At 42.1% G+C, this 15,213-nt stretch overlaps 1 protein-coding gene across 10 annotated transcripts in view; it reads left to right on the top strand.

The window, feature by feature from the left end:
- Positions 1-990: 990 nt before the first annotated feature.
- Positions 991-15,213, top strand: part of LNPK (lunapark, ER junction formation factor) — a 77,821-nt gene continuing 63,598 nt past the window's right edge. For 4 of the 10 annotated variants that reach the window (XM_065561896.1, XM_065561891.1, XM_065561894.1 and 1 more), the window contains exons 1-5: positions 1,030-1,129; positions 6,683-6,772; positions 8,143-8,263; positions 10,409-10,450; positions 12,258-12,445. In XM_065561896.1, coding sequence (XP_065417968.1) covers positions 8,159-8,263; positions 10,409-10,450; positions 12,258-12,445 — 335 coding nt within the window. In that variant the 5' untranslated portion in view covers positions 1,030-1,129; positions 6,683-6,772; positions 8,143-8,158. Of the gene's footprint in view, positions 1,130-6,682; positions 6,773-8,142; positions 8,264-10,405; positions 10,451-12,257; positions 12,446-15,213 lie in introns of all 10 variants that reach the window. The other 6 variants (XM_065561893.1, XM_065561895.1, XM_005300439.3 and 3 more) reach the window with 2 other exon arrangements.

Raw genomic sequence — 15,213 nt, 5'->3', positions numbered from 1 at the left:
TTAGTTGACTGCCTACGAACCCCAACTTCCTCTCTCCATGTGCTGGTCATTTTTCACATTGATTACTGTGAGCTTCTCCTCTCTGGCCTCACTGCATCTCAGCCTACCCTGGTCAAGTCTGTTCAAAATGTTGCTTCTGAAGTCATCTCCCTCTCCTCCCATGTCACTCCCATCATCACCAGATCAAATTCAAGCTTCAGTCTCACCTAAAAGGCTTTACCTAAAAAGTCCCTATTTACTTTTCTCCTGTGCACGTCTCCTTTTCTTCCCCTTGTTCTTCTCATTCATCTCTTTCCTGACCTTTTCTCTCTCTCTCTCTCTATGTTCCTAGATCTCTCATTTGCCCCATACCTAGAACGTTCTCCATGTCCTTGCACTCTACAAACCTTTGCTCCCCCTGCATGGCCTCAGCTATTCCTCCTTCTTAACTTTGCTCAGTCACAACCCCGTCAATATTCCTCTCCTGAATTATCCTGTGTCTTTCCCTCTTCTTCAGATGTGCTCTCTGGCCTCAAACGTATCTGTCCGGGAAGTGCAGGTGTAGAGCACTTTACAGCTGTTTCATTAGATGGGCAGGGCCGGGCGGGGAAGTCTGCGCTGCTGCTGTCAAGATGTGAGCGCCGACAGAGCCACCCACCAACGTGCATTATATTTATTCCCCGGCAAAGACCTGTCAACACGAGCACGCGTGCATCTCCCAGCGCCCACACGCGACGCGTGGACCCTGCCTTCCTTAACTAAAAAGCAACGCTGCGAACGCTCAGAAAAGCGGGAGCGAACGAGAAACACCTCAACCCCCCTTGCCCGGCTCCTTTCCGAGGCCAGGCGGAGTGCGGGAGCCGCCATGTCCCCGCGCCGGGTGCCCCCTCTCCAGCCACCCGCCCCCTCCGCTCTCCCATCCTCTGCCCTGGCCCGGCGGGGGGCTCGAGGCTCCCGCGCCGCCCCGACGGCCATTGGCACAGCAGCGGCGGCGCTCCCCTCTCACGTGATCCGGGCTCGGGGAGCGGCGATTGGCTGCGCGCGGCGCGCGGTGTTTGATGGGAGAGCAGCTGGGCGGTCTGCGGCCCTGTCAGCGGCGGCGGGAGGCGTCGGAGGTGACAGCAGGATGCGCGGGGCAGGCCCGCGGCAGGTACGTGGGGGCTCGGCTCGGCTCGGGTACCAGCGTATCCCGGGGCTCTGCGCTGGCCGGCCGGGGGCGGTTCCGCAGGCGGCCCGGATGCACGGTAGTTGGGGGCCCTCCTTGGCCCGGCCCTCGTTCCTGGCCGCTCTGCCCCGCGGGAGGGGGCGGCGCTCAGCTCAGCAGCTGGAGCTTCCCCCGCAACCGGCTTGACAGGCGGCCCCTCTCCCTGGCGCGCAGGCCTCGCGCCCTGCAAGAGCTGGGGGATGGGGGCGGGTCTCGCCCTGTTCAGGGGAACTAGTTGCTAGTGAGCTCCCAGTGCACGGGGCGGTGGGCGACCCGGGAGGCTGGGGGAGGAGAACAGGAGAGCTGCAGCTTGTCACAGCAGCTTGTTCTCCATGTGCCCGCACACGAGAATTGTGCCGTTGGGGGTGGCCCCGGGAAAGCCTCCATGGGTTTGTTCCTGCTTCTGTAAAGTACGGAGCAGGTGGCACAGTGTTATGGGAGCATGTTTCATAAGTGATTTGCAGACAAAAGATAGTTGCGAGTGGCTTACATTAGTTTCCAGTACAGCTATCTCAGTACAGGTAGCCTCACTGCAGCGTTGGTGTCTCTTGGCTAGTCTGTTTTCATGGGCAGCTGTAGAAAACTAGACTGAAAAAAGGTGTTTAAACAAACCACTCATTAATTCATCATCAAATGCATAGTCTACTAAGGACCGTTTTGCCAACCAGAGTGACCATGGTTGATGGTGTTGCACCAGACAGGGAAGTTCCCAGATCTGTCTCAATACTGTGAATCCAGTAAACTCCTTAATTGATCTTTGAAGTCCCGTTTGATCCTAAATCTGTTTTTAAAATAAGGGTTTACAAAACTTAACACCATCAGATATTTCCAATGACATTTAAAAAACTAATCAATAGAAAGATTTTTAGCAGATGTTCCTCTACTGGGTTTGCAACCCAAACACTGGCGCGTATGCTGATCTATAAGAACTTGAAATTTGAGGAGGAAAAAAACAACTAAAATTAAGTTCAGGAGTCTTTTTTCATTGCTCAAACTGAGATGCAAAAACAGGCAGCCATAATGGTGAAAAACAGATTTGATTTTAAGAATTTGTTTAGTAATCTAAGGTTTTTGCAACATAGGTAAGGAAACTTTTAAAAATGTTAACATTATAGTCTCAAAGGTCTATCCATCCTCAAGCTTGGATTGTTTCAGGCTGTTCCACACCTAATTGTCTTTTCTGCAGGGTTGGCTTTCTTGAATTAAAAACTTATGATGATACTGGCCAAAAATGCATGTCTAAAACTTAGACTCTTAAATCAACGACATAATATTGATTTAAGAACATAATTTAGGCACTACATTTGAACATGTTGTCAACTGTTTTTACGCAATCTTGACTATTTTTATAGTACTTGAAGATTAAAAAAAAATCTGGAATAAATACCAAATCATATGTAAAAAGAACAGGAGTACTTGTGGCACCTTAGAGACTAACAAATGTATTAGAGCATAAGCTTTCGTGGACTACAGCCCACTTCTTCGGATGCATATAACAGAAGTGGGCTGTAGTCCACGAAAGCTTATGCTCTAATAAATTTGTTAGTCTCTAAGGTGCCACAAGTACTCCTGTTCTTCTTTTTGCGGATACTGACTAACACGGCTGCTACTCTGAAACAAATCATATGTGATTCTAATTACAAAGCATATTGGGGCTTTTTAGTCAAGGCTATGAGGATTATATTTTGTTAGTTAATGGTGTCTTTAAAAGATTTTATTTGGATTTAGGGAATGGAATCAACTCAAAATGGGCTTCCACTTTTTTCATTTGTGGGTGTTGCATTGGCACTGAATTGTCAAGAGAAAGCATCGATGAATTATGGGCAAAAATGGTTTTCTGGTGAAAATTGCAAACAAAACTGTGTATGTCTACTATTGAAGGGGGAAAAAAAATCCTTGCAATCATCTAATAGAATCTCTTGCATACAGTTTTGTAAACTCTCAATAGTCATCCCTTTGTACATTATCTGAATTGAGGTGACTTTATATCTTGAGAATATTGTGCGTAAGTGTTTCAGGTTGCAAAATTAAAGGATCTAAACTTGATTTTTGAGATCACCTGCATTTTACAAAACACCTATTTATTATAGCAGTGTGGAGAAACCTGAAGCTGAAAATATAGGACTTTCTATATCATTTTTTTTACGCCATTTTTTCTCGAAGGGCTGTTGGAGAGTCTGACACTTGTCATCTTTGCTTTAAGGTTAGCGTTCTATTAGAGTTCTAAAGTAAGACAAAATGCTCATATTTCAGTCTTACCTGAAGAATGCAGTCTGTGTAAGTGCACAATTCTCGAAACAAGTTTAGCAGAACACCAAATTAAGCATGCAGATATTCCTCTGATTTTTGCTATTAGTTTTTCCTACAGTTGTTTTATATGGGTGGGATTTCCTGCTCAGTAGTTGACTAGTCAGATTCCCTTAAAAAAAAGAAGAAAGCTTAATCTGAAACTTTCCCTTCTGCTTCATTCAGCCATTTAATTTTCACAACCATTCAGTTTTCACATAGATTTTCTTGATTACTATAAAGTAATGTACGGAAGCTAGTTTATCTGGTTGAAGGGATACTGTCAACATATTTTATCTCTCAATTTAGGAATTTACTGTAAAATGTTTCCACATAACTTTTATCTTAATTGATAAGGTTTGGACACTTAAATTATTGCTTTGCAGCATTGGGGTAGCAAATACTGCACATGGTAACACAGTTGCATTTTCAGTAATATGTGATGATGATTATGGAAGTAGGTTCTATCACAGCACTGACTATCACTCGGAGTGAAAAGAGGAAGTCTACTCGCGCTGGTGGAGACAGAGAGGAGGAAATAAGCTGTAACTTGCTATTGGCATGAGGGCATGAACAGGAAGCAGGTCTAGGGAAGGGGAAGTTTTGTCATGGTGGATATTAGGATGTTAATGGTGTATGTGTGAAGTAGAGTGAGCAAGACCCTTGGATATTGTATTTATGGAGGAGCTGGAGGAAACCTGTCCTATGGTTGTTTGTGAAAGAGCTGCAGAAGAAAGACACGGGGGAAGAAGAGTGGTACTGGAAGGGCTGGCAGATAATGTACTTCATGTGCAAACCAAAACAATGGGGAATGCTTAATCTTTCAAATATAATACATGTCATATAAATAAAGAGTAGTAAGTTTACTTGCTTCTCTAATTTAGCTGTTCATATCAGATATCATTCCTTTAAAAGTGTCTGATTTTTCAGAACAGTACACTAAAGCAAGTCACAGTTCTAGTCCATATGAACATGTGTCCATCCATACCTGCATTTTGGCAAGCCTGCTTTATTTCTCAGATATTTGCCAAATAAGTTTCAAAATAGATAAGTGATACTAATAAAACTAAGTTAAATATAATTGTCTGTGTCCTTTTAAAGAATGCAAACTTTCTGGTGAGTAATTAGACACATTGTAGCTTAGCCCTTCTTATATGATTTTGCAACAAAAACAGCATCTCTTTTTAGAAGTGTTCAAGAGCAAAGTGTCTGCTCAGAATGGTCCAAATATATAATACATATTTGGCATACACAGCCTTGCATGTGACTGCCAAGTAGATGTTATATAAACTTAATGCTAAAAAAAGTTTTGTTAAAAACAAATATATTACTCTTTCATTGTGGTCTCTAGTAGTAGTAGTAGTAGTAGTAGTAGTAGTAGTAGTAGTAGTAGTGGCTATCCACAGGGTAAATCTAAGGGACCCAGAAAGTAGTTGTGCTTTTCCTTTTCTGCAGCTCACCCCTCTTGATTAGTCATTTGGCAGCAGCAAAGTTGATCTGTCCATCTGTTCTTTTGCATTAATTTGGCAGTAGTTCAAATACTGATTTTTCTTAACATCTTTAAGGTTTGTTTTCAGAAAATAAGACTTAACTGCATTCTCATAGTTCTGACTTCCATGGAAATTTTTGGTTTTCTTAAACGGTGAAGAGGTACTTAGCTAAAGCAGTATTAGCTGTAGTGAGTGCTATGTGTACTGTATTATTACTTGTTCTGACAACCTCTTAAACTTTTTGAGAAGAAATCTGGATCTAGATGGAGTTTCTGTATCTTTAATTTGGCCACAGATAATTAGTAATGGTAATTTAATACCTTTGCTAAAATGAAGGAATATTTCTCTTAGAGACAGTGTCACTTCAATTTCCTGAGTTCAAAACACTTGGTACAAACCCTTGTTTTGGGGTTGGGATTATTACCAGGGATCCTAGCTTTCTGTGATTAAAACCTCCCCCAAATTCTCTGATTAAAAAACTCCATAAAAATCCGTATTTTTCCACAATTAAAATGAAATGCTGAACTTTAGTTTCCCTAGCCATGATATATATAGGTCTATCTGTTGAACACAATGTTTTATTGATGGACTGTAGAACCCCATTTATCTGAGCCTCCATTATCTGCCTCTCTGTATCATCTGAACCATAGATGCCCAAGCCCCCGTCACTGTCAGCCTCGGGCGGCTGGTGGTGCCGTTAATACGGAGAGCTGGATAATGGAGGCTCGGATATATGGGGTTTTTATATATATAGATAAAAATTATATATATATTTATTTATTTTTTTACAAAATGTAAAAATTAAAGATTCTCTATAAAAATGCAAATTCCTTGTTTTTCCATGGCAAAGGGATTTCTAGAATCCCTGGTTATTACAAATAGGAATTTATAACTTAATTTTTTCTCACTTATTTATAGATAAAAATTCTAAATTGAGGGACTAAAATGGTAGCAAAATATACAATCTTTCATCTGTAATTCTGTCTGAACCCATCTCAGCAAGCTCGTGGCTGAAGGTTGTTGGTTTATGATTGTTGTTCATTGGTTTCTGAAGTAATTTGGTGGCTATTCCATTTTTCAGTGAAGCATCCATATAGTAAAAACTACATTACGATTTTTGCTGATTGGAATCCTTGTCAGTCTTGGCAGACAGCTGGACCTGGAGACTGACCTATCGCTGCACCATTGCACTGCTGCTGGCTGGAATGTATATCTTCTGGGCACAAAGAGAGGCCAATCTGACACATCACAAGAGTATTCAATTCACATTAAATTTGAATTTGACAAGTTCGATTTTTTTTTTTAATGTGGTCTGAATTTTAAATAATCTGCAGTTGGAATTAATTTATGGCTAATTAAATTATATAGCAGTTAAATAATTCTCATTTGCTAAATTATAACTTTTGTGGCACTTAAATGAAGACAAGGGCTTGGGTCTCTGACTACTAGTTATTTTGTATTTTGCTTGTAGATAGATATCTCCAAAGCAAAACATAAACTTGCCCACAATCTTGGTAGGCTAATTAGTAGAATGACTTAACAATACAAAGAGGTTCTAAAACTGGTGGCTGGAGTGCAGGATAATGTGAAGAATTTGAAGATGATAGACACCTGTATGCAGTGTTATTTAATTTATATTCTAGAATGCAATTGTGAAATATCACCTTAAACATCTTAAAATGTACTTTTGGCGTATTCTTAAACAGTAATGCTTTACTTCTAGCTGTGAATTCCATCAGAAGATTGTTATAAGCAACCAAAACAACCTATTTCCACAAATTAAAAAATGGGTGGATTAGTGTCCCGATGGAGGGTAAGTAAATCTTATTACAATATAAAAATCTTTACAGGTAGTTCAGAAGACTAAAATACTTTGATATGGTTTAGAATAGAATTCTGTATTTGTTCATGATACTTTGGTCAAAAAACTGTTCTGAATCTGAAATTTCTAGTAATTCATCTATGTGCTGATTGAAAACCAATAATCAAATAAACATTGGTCATGCTACCCAAATGGAAAACTGCATAGCTGAACAGGCCTGAATTCAGAATCCACTTAGGGCATGTCCTTACTAATAGGCTGTTTTTGTGCCTTACTTAACTTTTACTGCTTTCTTTGTCCTGCCTTTGGACCTTGCTTTGAATTTGTAACTGTTGGAAATGTGGTGAAGATGGCTGTCACCTCAGGGATTCCTTCAGACATCCTTTTCTAGAGCTAAATAATCACTTAACATTGGATCAGGACAGATGTAGCAGTACTTACAGGTTGTAATTTGGTTGCTGTTCCTGAGCCTTTTAACCTAGGTACTAGTGGATAAATCAAGGAGAGGATCATCCTTTATCTGTCTAGAGACTTAAATATATGTACTAGTATAAGAGCACCTACCAAATATTTAAAAATAGAAGTGAGTCTCCCTTCCTTCCCAGGCTGAAGGAAAACTAGCATCTTTAGTTTACACGTTTGTTGTTGGAATGTGTGAGGAACTTATGGCAAAGTTAGGTCAAAGACATGAATGGTGAAGTCTGGTCATTCTTGCCTCTTGCAGGAGTAAGTTCCATAGTCCTAGGTCCTTCTTGGTTTTTTGGCATATCTAAGTGTGAAAGCTTCCTTTACAAAACACTTGTAAACTGCAAACTATTTAAAGCTAACCTGAATTCACTGTATATTTCTCAAATGTGTTGAATGCCCAAAGCATGTCTTGAGTTTTTAACCAAATAATACCGCATAAATCTTGTCCTCTAAACATTTAACCTGTCAAATTTGTATAATGGATGTTTTACCAGGCCCTTAAAGGTAAAATATAACTTTCCTGCTCATGTTGTGCCATTTGGCTGACACCTGTACTTGAGTTTGAGGGGGACCCAAACAAGATAATGAACAGGTTGAGATGTTGCTTCATTTCTCAAAACTCAGTGTTTTGGAAGATGGAATCTATTCCTGAAAGGAATCCTCCTGGGAGGGGAAAATATTCTGTTTGCATTTGCTAGTAATTTTTATTTAAAACAAATACACACAGGCAGTCATGTTCACATGACTTTTTTGTTGGAATGTGAGGTTGGTCTCTGCTATTCACATCTCCTCCCTTGTTTCATTCATCTCTTCATTAATATATTTCCTTTCCTTCTTTCCTCTCCTCATTTATTCCATATCCTACATTCATAATTGTCTCTGATCCTACACAGGTGTTCTGCCTTTCACATGTACTCTCTCTTTCAATCTTCCTCCAAGTCTGGTCTACCTCCCTCCTTATTGCCACTGTATGTTTACACCAGATCACTAGCACTGGAAGTGGGTAGAGGAAAGGTGAGTCCCAGAGAACAATGAAGGGCAGCTCTCCTGCACAGCAGAGTTCTTAATTTGTAAAGAAAAAGTTGCCGGTGCTCAAGCAATTGGGTGCCGGAGCTTAACCAATTTTTTTTTAACTTTCATAACTGATGCAGCAAGCTAAGTTTCTGCTAAGCTGTGCGGCAGTGCAGCTGCCTATTTAGCGCCGCACATGCACTCAGGGCTGCAGTGGGGAGAGGTGCCTCTTCCCAAGCCCCGGACCTGCCAAAGCGCTCCTCCTCCAGCCCAGCCCTGGACCTGCTGCGGCTGGGGGACAGGCACCCCTCCCCCGGCCTGCCCCGAACCTGATGCGGCCAGGGGACAGGTGCCCCTCCCCTGGCCCTGACCCAGCCTGGCCCCGAACCTAGTGCGGCTGGGGAACAGGTGCCCTTCCCCAGCCCGCCCTGGAACTGTGGTGCTGTGGGGAGAGAGCTGGGGTGGAATCCTCTCTATCCTCACCGTAGCCCGGGGGAGACCCACTGCACTCCAAACTCCTCATCCTAGCCCCACCCCAGAGCCCGCACCCCCAGCCAGAGCCCTCAGCCCTCTGCACCCCAACCCTCTGCTCTTGCTCTGAGCCCCTCAACCCCAGCCCCACCCCAGGGCCCTCAGCCCTGTGCCCTCACCCCCCATCGCACTCCAACCCTTTGCCCTAGTCCTGAGCCCCCTCCCACACTCCAAGCCCCTTGGCCCCACCTTGCCACATTAATTTTATTATGTGCACCAATATGGAGGTGATGTATCACACGCCGCCTCCATATTGGTGCACATAACAAAATTCATTCCGCACATGAGTGGGAAAAATTAGAGGGAACACTGGCAGCAAGCCCAGAGGTGTCGAGGCTATGAACTGCTAAGCCTGGAGGTGCCAGGGATCAGCCCTGGAAAGTCCTGGCACAAATTAGGCACTGAAGCAGGTTCTTCTAAGGCGGTGTTTCTCAAACTGTGGGTTGGGACCCCAAAGTGGGTCTCAAACCCATTTTAATGGGGTCGCAAGGGCTGGTGTTAGACTTGCTGGGGCCCAGGGCTGAAGCCCAAGCCCCACCACCCGGGGCAAAAGCTGAAGCCCGAGAGCAGGGCCCAGGATTACAGGCCTTTGTCCCCCTATCCCCCTGAGCGGTGGGGCTTGGGCTTTGGCCCCCTAGCTGGGGCAGCTGGGCTTGGGCGGGCTAAGGCTTCGATTCTCTGTCCTGGGATCCTGTAGTAATTTTTATAGTCAGAAGTGGGTTGCGGTGCAATGAAGTTTGAGACCCCCTGTTCTAAGGGCATGTCTACACTACAGACTTAAGGCGACCTATGTTAGGTCAACTTCCAGCCCCACAGTAATTAGTGTGGACACCAACCACCACAGTACCCTCCTTCTGTTGGTGGTGTGTGTCCTCACCAGGAGTGCTTCTACTGACTGTGGGGCGGGGTTGAGAGCCAGGGTTCTCAGCTCTGCACAGCTCTCCACCAGGAGCAGAGGCTAGCTGCCCGGGCTTCTCAGATCTCTGAGTGGGGAGCTGGGCAGGTGCAGCCTGGCAGAGAGCTGGGGGCAGCTGGGCTCTAGCTGCCTGGCTTTCTTGTCAATTTCAGGGCTCCAGCACCTAGTCCTGAAATTGACAAGACAGCCAACAGCTAATGTAAGTAACGCAGTGTCTACACAGACACTGTGTTGCCCTGACTACACCAACATAAGCTCTATACCTCTCGTGGAGGTAGAGTTATTATGTCGGTGTAGTAGGGCATTTACATCGGCGGGACAAGGCTGTATTGTGTACACGGACATAATTAGGTCGACATAAATTGCCTTATGTTGATCTACCCTGTGTAGTGTAGATCAGGTCTTTGAGTGCTTGGTCTGCTGGCAGCGTGCACATCCTTGTTAGTGTGTGGCTTAGGAGAGGAGCCTTTATGAGCAGCTAATGTCAGCAAAAAATGTGCATGGAAAGTGGGTAACTAGTCAATTAAAATGAGTAGGTTTTAGATACTACAAAGTAAAAATACACTTCATTTTTTGGTTTTGAATGAAAACCTCTTAATCTGTTATCACATACGAGTACTGCTGGCAGGATGTTGTAAATAGAATAACTTGGGTATCACTGTAGAGTTCAATGACACCTCTTTTCCCTCCCTTGTAAGCAGGCAAAGCCTTCGACAGTAGAAGTGTTGGAGAAAATTGATAAGGTATGTATTTTGCCTCCGCACTATTCCTGTTTTGTTTACTTTAGAAATAGACATCTAACATCTGGGCAGTTTTTTAAAATCACCAAGCTTTTACAAATATGGGAGGAGAGGAGGTTATATACATTTTAATTAGTGTTGGCAGAACGAATTTTGTCATATATCAATGTTTTAAATTTTTTATTTATTTAAAACTATAAAGTTGCAGGAAGTTATCAGCGGGGGATCAGGTAATTATTTAATCCTCAGTAGACAGATTCAGAAAGTTAAAGCTTTATAACCATTAAAACACACATTGTCAACATCACATGTCAATATATACAAAGTAAATATCATTAAATCAAAATCTAAGTTCTTAAGCAGCGTTTTTTTACTTTGCCTGTCTGTCTATTTTGATTATTATCAATGGAAATAATTTTTTGTTGGTTTGTGTGCATACGGTGAAATCGATGTTTACTGACATTTACTGATAAAGAAAATCAAATCCTTCCAAGCATAATTGTAATGGCATTAAAATTATAATGGTGCTGATTCCAGACTTGAGCACTGATGTACTAGAGACTTGGAGTTTCAGGAGAAGGAAAGCAGAGAGCAGAACCTCAAAATTAAATGACTTTGAACATTAGTACTTCCTCAAGAAATAGCTACATAAGTTATAGTCTAAGTCTACATTTCAACAACTTGTAAAGTGAATGAATGTTAAATTGGCCTGGTTGGAGAATCTAATTAAGGCTAATGGTTAGGCCTTCATTTTTATATTCTCCAAAAAATGTCACTAGAAGAAAGTCCTATTCATTTGGCTCATTCGAAAAGCTTCAATGTAGATTTGTTGCAACTCTTATTATGGTGGTAAAATAAGACCATGGACAGAATAACTAAAGAGACAGTTCAGTGATCTTGTATGATTCTGGTCAGCATTTGTGAAATATGTCTGTTTATGGAGCAATGACCTGTTTTGAAATATCCAGTCTGTATTTTCATTGGCCAAATTAATGAAGGTGTGGGTAATCCTGTTGTCACTAAAAGCACAAAGTACTGCTAGATCATTTATCCATCTGACAAAAAACCCAAAACAAAACAGTGTTAAAATATTCACGACTGTATTATTAATGGGCGGGAGTACTAAAAAAATAAAAAAATAAAAAATTGAAGTGGCTGCAATAGCTCAGCTTTGTCACAGGAGGAGATGGTACTATTAAAATATAAAAACATATTTTGAAGTTTCACAGATGCCTGTTAAAGCAACAGTACTCAAACTGGACTGCAGAACACTTTGCTGTGAACACAAAAAGCTGCCTGGTCCCATGATGCTGGTTTTCCCCCTTGTTTCCAAGTTACTAAATTCCATTAAGACAGCTAAAAATACATATATTCTTAATATCAGGGGGTAGCCATGTTAGTCTGTATCTACAAAAACAACAAGGAGTCTGGTGGCACTTGCATCTGAAGAAGTGAGGTTTTTACCCACGAAAGCTTATGCCCAAATAAATCTGTTAGACTTTAAGGTGCCACCAGACTCCTTGTTGTTTTTTATATATTCTTAATATCACTCTTGGGTTCCTGTAGTTGCCCAAGGAATGTTATCTGCTCATGAATGAAGGGCAATTGGTCCATGCCACAACCAATGTATTAAGGTGTAGTTCGTGCTATGAAAACTGTTAGATCTGTTGGACAAACAGTGTCAAGTACAGAAAGCCTGATTGCTTTTGTAATGTTTTCAAATCTCATACTGAAATGCTCAACTTCAACAAACCTAATAAAGCATCAGTTAACTTCAGCCACTAGTCACTTAAAAATCCTTTATTTACAGGAAATCCAAGCATTAGAAGAATTTAGAGAAAAAAATCAGAGGCTACAGAAGCTATGGGTTGGAAGACTACTTCTCTACTCATCAGTTCTTTATCTTATTACTTGTTTAATTGTATATTTGTGGTATCTTCCTGATGAATGGACAGCAAGGCTGATTATGATGCTTCCATTTTTTGCATTTCCATTGATGTAAGTAAAATATGCCTTTTTCCTAACTGCTGTCTCTTTGTTGAAAGGAAGTGGAAAGTGAATCTCAGCAGGGGCCTGAATTTGTTTTTGACAACCCTTGAGTTATCACAACTTGCTGGATTTTCCCTTTAAAATAGATCTGAGTAGTTAGGCACATGCTTTTTTTTATGTTTTTGAGGGAAATGTCTCTGCTGGGTCTGGGTTTGGAGTGGAAAGATTTTTCTGTTCAAAAAGTGTCAACAGCTGAAGATGCTTAGCTTATCAGAATGATACTCAGTAGGGTTATGTAAATCTGAACAGCTTTAAAATCCGTTTACAGTTGGGTTGAAGATAAGTTATACTCCTGAGGTTTTTAAAGGGATATCATCAACTCAAAATCTAGTCCTTTTAAAAATATTTAAATTATTAGGGTACTACAGCTAGTCCTAAAATTCCTGGACCATTTTTATGGCTTTATTATCTTTTAGATTTTAACAGAATTCTCTCACCCCATTGTCTGAAACAGTTGCACAAACAAAATACTTTGTAGGTAGTCGGAATGCTGGAAACTAAAACTGGAAAAGAAAAATGTTCTAATTTTTCAGTTTAAGTTCATTTTAGGTGCAACTAGCAAAACTATGTGAATGTTCAAGTTGAATTGATTTTTTTTTTAAAGTTGATGGTGTCCCTTTAACGTGCATGAGTCTGACATGAGGAGCTGTTCTACTGGAGTATTTTTGACAGTTTTTTCTTATCGTAGAATGCTGTTAACTCTTTGAATATACAGTAGGAAAAATGGCTGCTAAGTTTATTTTAGTTCTATTTGTTTGAGCTGATTACTTTGCTTGTTAAGTGTCTTGTTTTCAAATTTTTGAGTTTAGTTTCAAATTTTACCCCTGCTGGAACTTAGGCTTGACAGGATTTTCAGCTTGGATCACCTTTGTGTGGGAGCAGAGAGGCATGAAGTCTGTTTAGCCTTTTGGGGCTTTAATACAGATATTATAGCACAACTGATTTGTGCAGACTATGGACAGCAAAACTACATGCAAAAGTCTTTTAAAATGCTTTTTGCACATGTAGTAATCTTGCTATTCATAGTACGTACTAAGTTGCTATACAATATTGATGTTCACTTGAAAATGGACATGCATTTCATGAAATAAAACATGTAGACCAATATACATGTACAGCAATCCACTGACTGAACTGATCCCTAAATGAAGGCTCAAGTAGGCTTTGACAAAAGAGAATGAATAGGTTTTGTTTTTTTCCCTCCCTGATAGTATTGTGAAACAGGCTTTTTAGCTAGCCTGCTATTTATGCCAGTGTGTCTCTCATATTCAAATGTGGCAAATGAGTGTAGAAATGAGTACAGTAACTCCTCACTTAAAGGTGTACTTATGTTCCTGAAAAATGCAACTTTAAGTGAAACGATGTTAAACTAATCCAATTTTCCTATAAGATTTAATGTAAATGCGGGGGGTTAGGTTCCAAGGAAATTTTTTTGGGGCAGACAAAAGGCATTATGTACTGTACAGTACTGTACTGTGGTGGGGAGGTGCCCCGGCTTACCCTGGGGTTCAGGGCTGGGGGTGTAGGGTGTGGGAGGGAGTTAGGGTGTGGGAGGGCGCTCAGGGTGGGGTGCGGGGTCTGGGAGGGAGTTAGGGTGTGGGAGGGCGCTCAGGGTAGGGTGCGGGGTCTAGGAGGGAGTTAGGGTGCGGGAGGGCGCTCAAGATGGTGTGGGAGGAGGCTCAGGGCTGGGGCAGGCAGGAGGTGCAGAGCATTTACCTGGCGCAGCTCCTGTTTGGTGCAGCGGGTATGCAGGTGGCTCTGTGCAGTGCAGCACCACCCCCATGGCTGCAATTCTGGGAGCTGCCCCCCCGCCACCCCGGCAGGCAGGGCCACCCGGAATGCAGGGGCTTTAGGGGCTGCAGGGCCCTGGGCTAAGAGGGCCCTGGGGCCCTGGCCTGCAGCTCTAAAGTCCCTTTCGGAATGCGGACCTGTGAGCAGGGGCAGCCCCCTCCCTTCCTCCCAGAAAGTCCTAAGCATTGGGAGGGAGGGAAGAAGGGAGGGGGAGGAGAAGAAGAACTTGTGCAATGCTCTCTTGTAAAGTCAGCCAAATGACGTTATAAGGGAGCATTGCACAACTTTAAACGAGTATGTTCCCTAATGGAGCAGCGACGTAACTTCGAAACAACGTTAAGTGGGAGGACGTTAAGTGAGAAGTTACTGTATTGCCATATTCAAGGGCCTGTCTTTTTCTACTAGTCTGATCTTCTAATGGATCTTTTGTTCTCCTGTTTTTCTAAGTTCAGTATACATTTCATTTTTGAATGATAGGCTTCCATGAAATCCTGGGTCAGGCAACCACCAAGCATATGAATGTTTAAAATTAAATTTAGGTTCTTATGACTTGGAAGCATGTGTCTGATATAATTTTTTTTTTTCCCCCTGAATCCAGTCCCCTTCAGTTTTCTCTGGCAGGTATGAATGGCAAGCAGCTGCCAGCATGTTTTCTCTCTCAGTCAAGAGGTGAACCTATGTTGAATGCCTGGTGCCATCCAGTACTAACTCTAGAGATTTTTCTGCCTTACGCAAACTGGAAAATGTCTGCCTCCCCCACCTTGCAGTCACTCAATAACAGTACTGTTACGTCGCTCCCACAAGGTCTGAGCATGTTACTGATGCTGGTACAGTGAGCTAGGTTCTAGGAATATGTAGCATGTTTAACTTTGAAATACCTACATTTAAATAACTGAAGACTTGTGAAAAACAGTGGCACATAAGAA

This window comes from Chrysemys picta, chromosome 11 (genome assembly GCF_011386835.1).
Source record: "Chrysemys picta bellii isolate R12L10 chromosome 11, ASM1138683v2, whole genome shotgun sequence".
NCBI classification, from domain to species: domain Eukaryota; kingdom Metazoa; phylum Chordata; order Testudines; family Emydidae; genus Chrysemys; species Chrysemys picta.
This window is presented reverse-complemented; position numbering and strand designations above follow the sequence as displayed.